Source organism: Ciconia boyciana, chromosome 3 (assembly GCF_034638445.1).
Source record: "Ciconia boyciana chromosome 3, ASM3463844v1, whole genome shotgun sequence".
NCBI classification, from domain to species: domain Eukaryota; kingdom Metazoa; phylum Chordata; class Aves; order Ciconiiformes; family Ciconiidae; genus Ciconia; species Ciconia boyciana.
Window position 1 is genome coordinate 83,558,482 of NC_132936.1, and position 13,266 is coordinate 83,571,747.

At 35.3% G+C, this 13,266-nt stretch overlaps 1 protein-coding gene across 8 annotated transcripts in view; it reads right to left on the reverse strand.

Annotated features, from left to right (window-relative positions):
* SIPA1L2 (signal induced proliferation associated 1 like 2) overlaps positions 1 to 13,266 on the reverse strand; it is a 120,480-nt gene that overhangs the window by 19,488 nt on the left and 87,726 nt on the right. For all 8 annotated transcript variants that reach the window (XM_072856354.1, XM_072856353.1, XM_072856356.1 and 5 more), the window contains 5 exons: positions 12,571 to 12,674; positions 12,055 to 12,158; positions 8,862 to 9,250; positions 4,987 to 5,211; positions 2,214 to 2,367 (listed from right to left, as the gene is read on the reverse strand). In XM_072856354.1, coding sequence (XP_072712455.1) covers positions 2,214 to 2,367; positions 4,987 to 5,211; positions 8,862 to 9,250; positions 12,055 to 12,158; positions 12,571 to 12,674 — 976 coding nt within the window. The remainder of the gene's footprint in view (positions 1 to 2,213; positions 2,368 to 4,986; positions 5,212 to 8,861; positions 9,251 to 12,054; positions 12,159 to 12,570; positions 12,675 to 13,266) is intronic.

Sequence of the window (13,266 nt, forward strand, 5' to 3'; positions counted from 1 at the left end):
TCAGCACTGCAAATCCAGTTATTCTTCACATCTACAAATGTAAGTTATTGCCTTAATTATTTTAACTGGTTTGCCCTGCGTATAACAATTTAATGTCCTGTCCTGTTTTCTTTGTAATTAATTATGAGTTGCATACTCTATGCAGAATGTATGCTTAAGAGCAGTAGCTTTTTAAAACGGTGAATATAGCATAGAATTAAAGATATCTACATTGTTTTATTTCTGACAAAGCTTGCTCACTGATGAATACTTCTAAAAGAAATACACAGAAACACTCAATCATGCCACAAGACACGGTCTTCACAAAATAGTTAAATACACTTCATAGTGCTAGTTCAGGAAAGGATCTATCTTGATGATAATATAGAACATGCTCAATTGTTAGAATGCTTAACTGTGTCCCAGAGAAAATTGAGGGAGATATTCAGATTCTAAACTAGGAAAGCATCAAAATACTACATCAGTTCTAGAAATGTGCCTGAAACAGATATGGGCTATGGGAATAAACATCATCCAAAACTTTAACACATACATAAAATGATCACAATAAACATAAGCAGCATCCCTAAACGAATGGATAGAGGACATACACAGCATCCTTAAATGAATGGATACATGGTATCCTTCTATAAGCAGTGGTTAAGGAATATCAAAAGACCCTGAGCCTAACTGGGGACCACATGGGGCAAAGGGTTAAAAGCTTTCGCCCTCTGAACTGAAGGGTCTCCGATCCTCTTTCCTGCACTCAAGATTCCCAGCAAGCATCCTGCTGCAATTCTTGGTTGTTATTCAAGTCTCCTCAACCTTATACTGCATCTTCTATCTATAAAGGTTGTTTGCTAGCTATCCAAATGTGCTGAATGTTAATTCTTGGAGCTTTACAGAGTTTCCTTTCAGGGTGCGACAAAAACTAACCATTACCTAGAGGGCTCATTATTCCCTGATCTATGAAGAAGGTAAAACCAAACCAAAGCAAAAATGTGATTTGATTCTGTAGAATCAGAAAATTCCTTTCTGGCTTTGCTGTCAAAGACAACTGACTCACCTATACCAAGATTACTACCCTCTATGAAGGCATAGTCAAAGACTGGATACTGCCGAGCCCTACAGCTGGGGATCCCCTGCGAGTCAGGGCCTACGGTCTCTCTCCCTTAGTGCGCTTTTGTTCGGGTGTCTCGGGAGGGGAAGGGGACGCCAGTAATTTATCTCAGGATGGCCAAACCTCCTCACTCCTTGTTGTTTCTCATTTAGGTAGTCAGAAACATTGGCAGCTCTTGAAATCATCAGAGAAAACCAATTATTGTATCAATCATAAATCATAAAAACCTCTAGGACATTATTAATGAGAATTTTAACACATATAACACATACTTAACGTACTGCACATTAAAAAATATATATGATCTGAATTTTAAATTCAGCTCTGCACTTAGAGGATTCCCATGTGTTACTTTTGTTCAGACATGATGATTATGCTATTTAGCACATTGTATAAACACAGTGGGTTAAGAGAGCATTGAGTTAATATTGAAGTGTGACAATTATCTCAAGTAATTTAATTGCTTTGTGCTTTATTCCACATTAAGCACAGAATTCAGAATCATGTATACTTTGGGGAGTAGTAAATTTTAAGTTCTCTATCCACTTTTTGTGAACTTTTAATTACCAATTGTCTTCATACTATAAAGTATGTCTTCATACTATGAAGATTAGATGTATGCTCTCCACTAGCACTGACAATTATGCCTTTTGAGCAGTTGCCACTGATACCTATATGAAATTGTGATTCAGACTTCAAACAGAATTGTTGGTACCAAGTATCACAGGGCAGGGGAAAGCAGGCGACTTTTTTCATGTGCGTTAATATCATCTGAGGTATATAAATTTAGGCATCCAACCTTGAAAATGTTACTTTTAATCTTTGAAATTATAATTCAGTTGCTCAACCTGCACCTGTCTCTGCTTAAGCTAAGCAAAGACATACTTAAACAAATACTGTGTTTCATACATAATCATCAAACTAGATATCATTTTCATATCATGGGAAATGATATTTTGGGACTTACGGTCAGTATTTATAGCATCCCCATGGAATATATTTAGCTTGTACAAAATTATATCGCCTTTTCTACAGCAATTTTGGGAATACCAGAAATTCATTTCTAAGGTAACTGTGTCTGAGATGATACACAGAGCCAAAGAAAGTAGCTAACCTTTCTTCTCCCTTCCTCCATAGAGAGGCTGTCTGGCAGCATCAGCTTCAGAAAATCTTCTTTGGACAAGACTTGCTGGCTTTCAACAATGGCATTCCTCACAGAAGTTTGGAGTGGACTTGATGCAGACACAGCATCAATATCATCATACACTCTGTTGAGACAATTGGTGTTTTTAAGCAAGAGAAGCAATAGTGCTCTTGGATTTGAAAGACTGCATTCATTTTCCGTCACAAAGTAAAAATTGTTAGAATTATCTCCTGAGACAGCACACTTATTTAGAACATTTAAAAAATTATTTTATATTTATGAAACTGTTTGTGGGTCCAAAATGAAATTCTTAAACCAATGAAAAATCAATTTTAGGAATTCTAAAGAACAATTTAAAAAAGCATAATGCTTGTTTCTCCTAGCTTGCCTCTCTCTTTTTTTACACACCACACTTCTCTATTGTTAAAGCTGTATTTATATCAACATTTCTAACAGTTCATCATAAAATATTTTAACTTTTACTTCTTAGCAAATAAAAAAATCAATATTTTATAGTGTGATATTGTATCCAGCTTCACAATCTGGCAAAATTACTATGGTCATCAATGGCAATGTTTGAAGTGTATTGGTAACTGACTGTGCCATGTGCCAAGTGTGTTTTAATATCAGCAATTTCATAAAGCTCTTTAGATAAATAAAAAAACTGTCTTCCTTAATTATAAGCATATAAAAATTTATTTACAGTCAACAAAAGACTGTCAAACAATTATTATCTTTCAGCTTCCTTCCAGTGAGAGAGAGAGAACTTTAACAGGTTTACTCCGGAAATACAATCAAAGGTACTGGAGATTCCCAGTCACACAGAACATACATTTGAAGCCATTGCTTACTGCCAAGCGCAGCATAATCAGTGACACTGTCTTCAGCACAGAGGAAACAAGCTTTGCTACGGTAAAGTGTAATTCTCAGTGAATTATATCCTATAGTGGCACAACATTCAGCAATTGACCTGATTTTCATCATCATTGCTAATTGGAGATGTTATTTTATTTCAACATAATTATCCTCAGAGAGATATTTCCTCTCTGTGACATATAGAAAGCTTTCCTAGAAAGAGGTGAAGCAATGCTGTACACCATGGAAAAATCTGAAAATATTTTCTGATATATAGAGTGCTGCCATATTCAATTAATATTTCTTAAACAGAACTAGCTCTGGAAGATACTTTTTTAAATTGCTGTGGTTTCAGCCTAAATACCATGATTCATTGTGCCATTTTGTTTTAAGGGTTCCATTCAAAATAGAGAAATTGTTTCAGGAGTTCATCAACTCCAAAATGCAAAAACTTGTGGGAATCAATGAAGTTACCACTTTTTAAGTGCAAATACTACTACGACTGAACAATTTAAGCAATTAAAACATTGCAGGGGGGGCGGTGTGTGTGGGTGAAATCACCAGTACAATAACACAAAGAAACACAAATAACCAGGACAGGAAGGCAGTAACACCACCTACTTTTGAAAATTAGGAATTTAAGAGCTTAACTTCATACTCATATTTCATAGCACATATATTCTAGCTTATATTTTTAAATATGAATCTTGCTATAAATATGCACATACATGCAATATGAGATATTAGATGCAAATAACCCATTCCCATTAAACAAAGAGTAATCCCCTATTAAACATTTGAAAATCAGGTACTGCATGTCATCTTGTCAATTTATCGAGATATATAGGGCTGACCATGATTATTGAGAGATAGAACTGAATAGCTTATGCACAAAAAGAAAGCAAGAAGGTTATCTGAGAAGATGATTTTGAAGATAAGAGGAATTTAAAGGTTGGTTTAAACAGCAGATTCAAACATTACTTATTACTGCTGCTGCAGCACTGGGAAAGTATAATCTCTATTTATATTTGAGATACTGCATCTTCTCCTTTGAGTGCAAGCCTTTTTCTTCTACCTAAGAACACCACCTTTCTCATGAGCTATTCCTGTGTTAAGCTGTACATATAGCTGTTCGTTAGAACTGCGCTGAATATTTTTGTCTAAATGTCATTTACTAGAAAACTATGTAGTTTTATTGAAGCCTGCGCATTTTGTAGAGTATCGTGAAGAGAGGGTCAGATATATCCACACTTAATCTTTTTCTTGTGGGGTCCTAACCACCAGTTCATACCTGTTCATTGAAAACAAAGTCAGAAAAAAATACCAAAGAACCACTAAAATGCCCTCAATTGTCACTAATTTTTAAAAATTATCTACCATAGATCACTGATAAGTTTATGGTCATCTCTCATCTGTATTGTATTAGCCAATGTAATAGGCAACCAGGTAGTAAGGTTTTATACAGAAACGTCAGGAAGTAAGCTTTTTCCAACTAACTAAAGTTCCTGGAGATTTCTAGAAAAGGTGTTTAAGACCTTAATGAAACTGTACCTTCCCAATTGTTTCCTAGAGATTCAAAATGGAAATTCAGAATGTCTGACATAGCCGTACTTTTTTGCCTGCACACACTTTCAGAAATTTCTGTCAGCTTGCTTTATTTGACACATGGGAAAAAAGATGCAGCTGGACAGAACAGAGGAGAAAACAGTATCCTGCAGTTACTGTATTTTTTTCTTTTTTTGGATGTACCTCCAATACATAAAGGTACAGAAGAAAACCTAAACATTTAAAAGCGAAATGGAATTTGTAATTTTTTGCCTTTCTATACCATTTTAGAATTTATTTGCATTACCCTTCTTCCCCCAAGAAAGTTAAACAAAGTTCTTACTCATGGCATTCAGAAACTTCAGATTCTTCAGGTGTAGGACTTCCTTCTGATTTTTTCCATCCAATGACGTATTTACTCACTGCTCCTTGTCTGTGGTACGGTTTTGAAACTGACCCAGAAATCTGTTGACTACTATTCTGTGACACTATATAGACTTTGGAGGTATCTAGGGAGCCACTCTTTTTAGAGCAATGTGTTGATGGGCTTCCTGAATGATGTGACCCACTGAAAAAGTAAAGAAAACACACAAAAGCAAAAATGAAATCTGCTATACAACAACAAATCAGAAATGCTTCGCCTGGTATGCAGCTGTAATTCTTAATGTTAAGTTTTTCTCAAGGTTAAAATCAAGGTAGCAATATTGCTACAGTAATTTTCTACATACCAGCAGTGTATATATTAAAGCTCTTTGAGAACACAATTGTGATGAGTTTCTAAAACAAGTAATGTATGTAATTCAACTTGCTGAAATGCCAACGCAAACTGATATGAATTAAAATTAAAAGACTAAGTTCAAGACATATATATAGAATTTGTGTGTGCAATTTTAAGTAACTATGTACACACACATTATTAACAGTATAATTCCATTTACATCAAGAACTACATAGGGAATTACCCCAAACATCTCTCTAATTATAAAAATTCTGTGCCTTTCCACTTCCTGTTAATTTTGCCAGTTCACACCAGTTTAAACTGTCTTTCATTCAGTACCACTGAGAATTTAATATTAACAGAAGTAAATTTCAGTTCAACAAAACCAGTCCTCTGGATAATTTTAATAGCCTCTTTTATTATGTATAATAGCACTAGTAGGGACTAATGAAATCTTTTACTGAAGACTCTCAAGATGATTTAAAATGAACTAAAGCAAACACTTCCTTGAAGAATAAATTTCTTCTTTTCATCTTGCAGGTGAAGCAACTGAAGCATTCATAAACCAAGTGGCTTGCCTAAAATCAGAGGCTGGAACCTGAAGCAGCGGCTCCTAACTTCCATTGTTGGTTTACGAATACCAAACACGGTACTATCTTTTAATCTAATCCCAAGAGCATTGGATTAATTCACAGAGGAGTAGAAGGTGTTGCTGAAAGTGTAACAGACATGTCTACTTTGCTGTCTATGCAGAGTCAAATACAAGCAATGCACATGCATAGATGTTATTAGATCAAACTAAAATGCCTACTGTGGAAGAAAGTTGAATCATTAAGGCAATGGATTAATAATTTTGATCACAGTTAGTATGTGCATTTAATCTTAAAAACAATTTATTTTCTCTCCTTTCCTCCCTCTTCCTCCCCAAAAAGTAGAAACAAGATTATGGTTTTGGGGGAAGAAAATAATGTAGGTGATGTCAAAAGTTGATTTTTTTTTTTTTTTGCCTTTTTTGCTTGCTATCCTTGCAAATATGCAAAGAAATGATGTAAAGATGTGGTGAAGAAAACTCAGTTATGAAAAATTGAAATCTAAAGACGAAGCAAACATTGAAGTAAAATGTAAAATACGTATCAGATCAACAGCAAGGACATTATACAGAGGATTTTAAACTTCTATTTGTAGCTAAATTTAAGAAAAAATGGGCATCCAACCTCATTCTGTAGGTTTTAAATAAGGGAATATTTTTTTAAGTAAAGAAATAAAATGCCTATAAAAGCCCTGGTTTTAGATATTGAGTTCAATGCAATGGTTGGAACGAGCAGTATATATTTTTAGGATCCAAAAGATGGTCTATGTAAGAAACAAAGCGATACTAAAGGCAACGAAGCTAAGTGTTTCAGCTACATAACATGAAGGTATTTGATAATTCATGTGCATAATTAATATAAAATAGGAGAGGTAAAACCATTAAGAGAGCTGTGAGACATAACATTGTGCATAGCTCGTCAGTCTTGTAGCTTGAGATACTGTTTCACACAGCAGACTTCATTCTGTAAATCTTACTCAGACACTATAGTATTAAGTTTTTTCAGGGGGTTCTTTATCTGATGATGTCAGAGAATCAGGCCAGTATCTTTCAACCAACCAACATCTTTCCAAAGTGCATTGCACTTCATCTATTCAGTAAACAGAATATAGTTTTAATAATGAAATGTTTCATTTATAGATTAATGACTTCCCACCAGTCTGCGGGCTTGTTTCTTGAAGTTTTACACTGTTCAGCTACTGCAGAACAAGTTTACTATTTAACATTCATAAAATAATTGTGAATGAATGCCTCAATAGTGTTAGAATTTCATTTTACAGATTACGAAGAAATACAAATTCAGTGCCTGACCAGGTGGAATATATATATAGGATTCAGCAGTGGATATCACACGCTTATATGTTAACTCAACTTTCTTATGTCTATTTGAACATGTCAGTGTTGCAGCATCACACCTATAAAATGAGATATTTTTTAATTATGTATGCCTGTGGGTGCTGTATAGGTGATGTCAGCTTTTACACCCAACTGCAAAATTAGTTATCACTCCAACATAATTTGAAGGACATTTAAGCAAAGTTTAAATAAAACAGGTGGGTCACATAACATAAATCTGACATTTTTCTATAGCAAAAGGATTTGGCACACTAATTAGAAGGTGATCATTTGAAAACACTGCTATTGCCAAAGTGGAACTGGGCAACCCTAACATGAGTAGTCATCTCAATAGTTACTACTTCAGAAATGCCTGGGTAAATCACTTCAAATCGATATGCCTTTTTTTTAAAATTATTTTTAATTAATCCATAAAATGTTTATTCCATAGAAATGAGCAGCATATTACTTAATGGCTGCCTGCCACTTTAAATACAACAGCTGCCACACAAGTGCTGGGAATACATATTCTAGCCATTAGAAATCTACTTCGGCTCATAATGATGAAGTCCTAGAAGCATAGAGCTTATTTCTAGCACTTTAGAAGTCTCAGTATATAAAAGTAAATCTCAGCGCACACAAAGCAGAGAAAATCTGGAGCGTCTACATTATCACAGGGGTAGTGAAAGCTTAATGTGAAAGCATTTACCTAGTTTTCACAATAGTTCATACAATAGTCTATACTATCTGCTATAACTTGTGAAAAAAAATCTAGAAGTCAGAGTAAGTATACAAGACTAGTCCACTCATGTCAAATGTATAAAGAAATGAGGATACAAGATATTATTTGGTTATTTTCCTGTACTGATTGACATTGAAACCAGAAAAATCAGAGGGAAAGAGGAACAATTTCCTTCCATTTTTTACAGAGTAAAAAACTTAACACATAGACCAAAGTTTCAACTTCAAAGTCACCATAAAATGGGAATTGGGAGATAAAGGCAACCAGCTGTAAAACTGTACTTTCAAAGTTTGCTTTACAACAGATGTACCATGCACACATTCCATTGGTAACAAAAAGAAGAGCTGAAAATCAATCAGAAATTCAGTTCAACAAACAAAATTGTAAAGCATACATCACAATAATGTAAATTAGGGGGGATGGTATGCAATGCAGTTTCACTATATGTAAAAACTGTCCGTTGCAATTTCTCTGATTTCCCTCAGCATTAACTCCCAGGTAATTTGTTGCACTGTACTAAAAAAAAAGTACGTGAAATAAGTTCTAGGTGCAAACTTCACTTTTACTCAGGGATGTTGCCCAACTTTAAAAACCTAAGCAATGTGCAGAAGGTCACTCATAAAGTTCTCATCAGATCTGGGAGTAAGGCTAGCTATACTTTTTAGGCGGACTCATCAAAAATTGCCTGAAAATTGCTCATATAGGCATTTAAATACAACAAAAAAATTAAAATCAGTTAAGTGTACTTTCAAAGAAAGCTAAACAGAATAACAACAATGAAAAAGAGTTCTCTGTATGTTAATCTACAATCCCTAATTTGTAAGAAACACATACCTGGAATGAGAGGAGATTTCACTTAGGTCTCCCATACTGCCTTCAGCTGTATGACTGGTAGAAATAGCAGAGGCATAGCTATGAACAGCATAGATTTTAGCTGGATCATCATCTGGCCCAGGAGTTTCAGAAGACTCGGTCCACTGCTCGGTACGACAATGTACTCCGGACCTGCTGCCAGCAAGGTGCAAAGGGGCCAAAAGAGGGGCAGGCATGCAGGGAGCTGTATCAATTCCACTGTCAGTAGAAGCCCCCTTTATATATGTTAATCCAAGCAGCTCAGGATCCATCAGATCTCCAGAACCAAAGTGTTTTTCATCACTGTTGCTGGATGTATTACTGGATAGGGTGTTGCTGCTTGAGTGGCTTGAACAGCTTTTGTCTCCAATCTTAACAACAAGAAAACAAACAAAAAAAGACCGCCCTCAAGTTAAATAGTAAAATATTTATTTTCATATAAATTACTGAATTTGTGTCATTCAGAGACCATTTTATTATTTTTTACAGTATGCTGTAATGTAACTGCAAAGTATGAAAAGAGCTAATTATACCACCGGTTTCTATGAAATGAATTGCACAACTGGCTAGACACATTAAAGGTTGATGTCACTGCAAATAAAAAAGCTCTAATTCCATCTTCTATGGCAAATCTTAAGATCACACTTGAATTTTCTGATTATAGGACCTGCTTAACATCCATAAAATTGCATTTCTGAACAGTTAAAATAAGCATTTGTTAAAGCTAGAAGCATTGGTAATTGTTTGTTTAAACAAGTTCTACTGCAAATCTGAAAAACACCAAAGACTGAATTATCCTTGGCTTTTTCTCAGTGTGGGTGAAATATGCAGCTTATTGGATCAAATCCAATTGGATGTGTGGCTAGTTAAATTGAAGCCAATTGCGATGTATGCATACCAGATGAAAGTAACTTAAGTCACAGGGCCCTAAGCTAAGCATGGCTATTGAAGTGGAATAATTATGTCAGGCATTTGTGTCAATAAAGTTGGGGGTTTTGTTGTTTTTTTTTAAAAGAGGTTTTAGAGAGAGATGGATTAACTTATCTATGTGACAGAGTAGCCAGAATAAGGGCAGATGGACTTCTATTAGGGCAGATGGACTTCTATTAGGTAGAATGTAAGTGGGAAGGGTGACTAACTTTTTTACGAGATCTCCCTCCTAGCAGATGCATATAAACATAGCTGTTGCTCAGACATTAAAGCAGTTAGACAAGGCAGCCTTTCCAGAAATGATACTTCTGTTTCATATGGAAATTAACAGGCCTCAATATTTGAGAAAATTATTTTAGCAAAAAAGGAGAGGTTACATTTGCATTCACTCTAACCTTTACAAGATGGCTGTCATCTTAAAAACAATGGAACAATTGATAAAAATACAATGAGCAGTTTTTCCAAGGAGAGGGACTTGGAAAAAGGTGTCTGGAGAAAAGGCATGTCACTTCTTACTGTAAATGTAAAATGGAACCAAAGTGGAAAGAAACAAGGCGGGGGGGGGGGGGGGGGGGGGAGCTCAAAGGCATAAAATTAAACTCAGAAAGTGTATTGCATGTATGAACTTTTCAAAAAATTTCTTGTATGTTGCTGAACATACCATGCTTAGGCACCTTCCTGACCCTGCAAGCAGCAGAGAATCTGAACAACCGCTATTAATATATATATATCTTGAGCTGCTCAAAGTTCACTATGGCCATAGCTTAGGATCATTTTATGCATTTCCTTGTGCCAAGAGAAATTATTGTATGAAAGCTCAGCATGGTCCTAATTGTTACATGTTTTTAAATATTGTGTCATGGAGCAAGAGTTAAAAAAAAAACAAAAAAAACCCCACCAGCAGGAATATGATATTTATTCCAGGAGAACAAAGAGAGCTTGAAGACAGCTACTGAAATTCCCCCCACCCTCCTTCCCCCAAGTTAAAACTGATAAAAAGACAGCATAGACTTTTTTTTCTAATGGTTCAATATTTTACAGAGTTCTTGTACATTGGCTGTAGCCCTCAGTGTGAATTTCACTGGCTGGCAGAGAGTCATATGACAAATCAAGCTGAACAAAAAGGGGATGCACGAGAGAACGTTAAAAGGTCCTTTACAAGGTGATGACCATTTTTCTGTTTTACAGCATCTAACAACAAAATAGTCTCATATTATTATTATCTTTATAATAATAAAGTGCTTACTTTGTACAATATAGTTCTTTTGCACCTGCACTACACATATGTATATGCAGGCAAACACAAACATAAGCCCATTAGGAAATTTTCCATTTAGATCCCCACCACCCTAAAAGCATGAGAGCTGCCAGTAGCATAAAACTCTGACTGAAGTTAAGCAAACTCATAATTTAACTTTGGTATCGGTGCTCTGTTTAATACTGATTGTTACATATACTGATTTTAGCTCCCTGCCAACTTTGGCTTAAGGTAAAAGAAAGTATTTTTGTCTTCATGTGCATAATTCTACAGCATGATTCTGTTTATGATAGTGCTTTTTTTCAAGAAGTGTCAAGCTAGATTCCCATAAGGTATCAATGTAAATAAGATGAGAAACTGGCTTCATATTCTTAGCAATATAAGTCTACAAATAGTGTACAGATTCCTACCTAGCAGGTCTTTCCATGTAATGAACACACAAAAAAATAGAAAAAGACCATGCATATCATTAGTGTACTTTCCATCACTAAGTCATTGAGGATTTTGCCATTACTGAAGACAAGTCACTAAACTAGGTAGACTAGAAATCTATTCAGCATTCCCAACATACAAACTACATTTTTATAGTGCTTATTGATATTTATACTACATGGGTATTTCACACAACATGACAAGTGGTATGGTGAATATAATTTTTTTTAAAGTATATGAAATACTTCACAGATTAAGCAAGCCAGTATAAATGAAGCTGTAAATACACAGCTGAGTGTAGACTATACTACTTTTATCTCCTCAATGCCACAGACCCAAGCCCTCTTGGAGTTCTTAGTTTATAAACACAGATTAAGCATACTCAATTCACTCCACATCTAGGTGAGCATACTCTTTGCCTTCCAAAACACACAGTGGTCTCCATAAATTAATAAAATGTATTTTTAAGATGTATTTCTTTTAGTCCAGGGTGGGTTTTTTTTTGTTTTTGGGTTTTTTTGAGAGTTTTGAATGACATCCAAATAAAAGACTTACATGTGAAAGTTTGTTTGGCGACTCCTTGCCACTGCCTTCTTTCTGTAAAGCCCGGTCTTTGTAGGAGCTCAGGACTTTGGTCGATGGTGCATGCCACTTCGTTTCTGCCATAAATAATTGTGTTTTAATTTCTGAATGCTAAAAAGATTAGTATACTGTACAAAGAAAAAAGGCACATGGCTTAGCATCAGGTTTCAAACCTGTACACTCATTGGAATCAGAGACGTGTATCTTTGCAGAATGTCCTAAGATCTAGTTTTTCAATGATAATTAAATGAAGTTCAACCTGCTTTTCATCATTCCTGAGGCTTTCTGAAGTTCAGGAGTAGTTTGTTCCAAGTATTATCTAAATATCCCACACCATATTCTGTTAGACTGTCTGTAACAGTCCTCCCTTTCACTGTCATATTACATGCTCTTTGTGCATCAAACCTCTGCATCAGAAGGTGGCTGCACTGCAACAGGCACTGCATTGCAAAGAACATTTATTTTTAAGATACAGTGTTTTTTTATTACCAGAATGTCTAGTTCCTTCCAAAGTTTCCTCTCGTTCTCTGCCTCCTTCACACTCCAGTGAGCCTGAACCTTGGTGGTGTTCATGGAGCAAAGGGGACTGGCACCTTTTAAGGTAAGCAGAAAATTAAGCTGTTTCGGTTTTTTTCCTAGAAAACTAGTTACATGATGAACAACAACACTTTTTACACTTCAAAGCAAATATCTTGTGATTTGTTTAAACAATCATTATCCCCCTCACCAAGCAAGTATAGTAACATTTCCAAACACTGCATGGAAATATTTACATGCAATTTTTTCAACAGCACACTTATATCTCAAGTGTGAACAGGCCAAGAAGACACTGAACTTTAAGAAGAAATGCACTCTTGGGCCTATATATCCAAAGGTTTTTGCAGTGGAGAACTATGGTAATGTATGCTTAACCGCTTTATGAACCAAGCCCCACAGAAAGTAATTCTGTAGTTTTGCAGGGTTTCAGACTCATAACACATAAGCTAGTACCAGTCCATCACTTTGTATTGTATTGCAAAAGTTAAATTATTTCACAAAGCAACACAGTAAAACCAAGGTTGCTATTAGAAATGACTGTGCTGGAAAAATGACACAAGATGCATTTTCATGTATTTACTGTCAAAAAAATTGCTATAGTTTTATTTGAATTATTAGCATCTATTTAGGTGCCAGAGATTTCAGTGA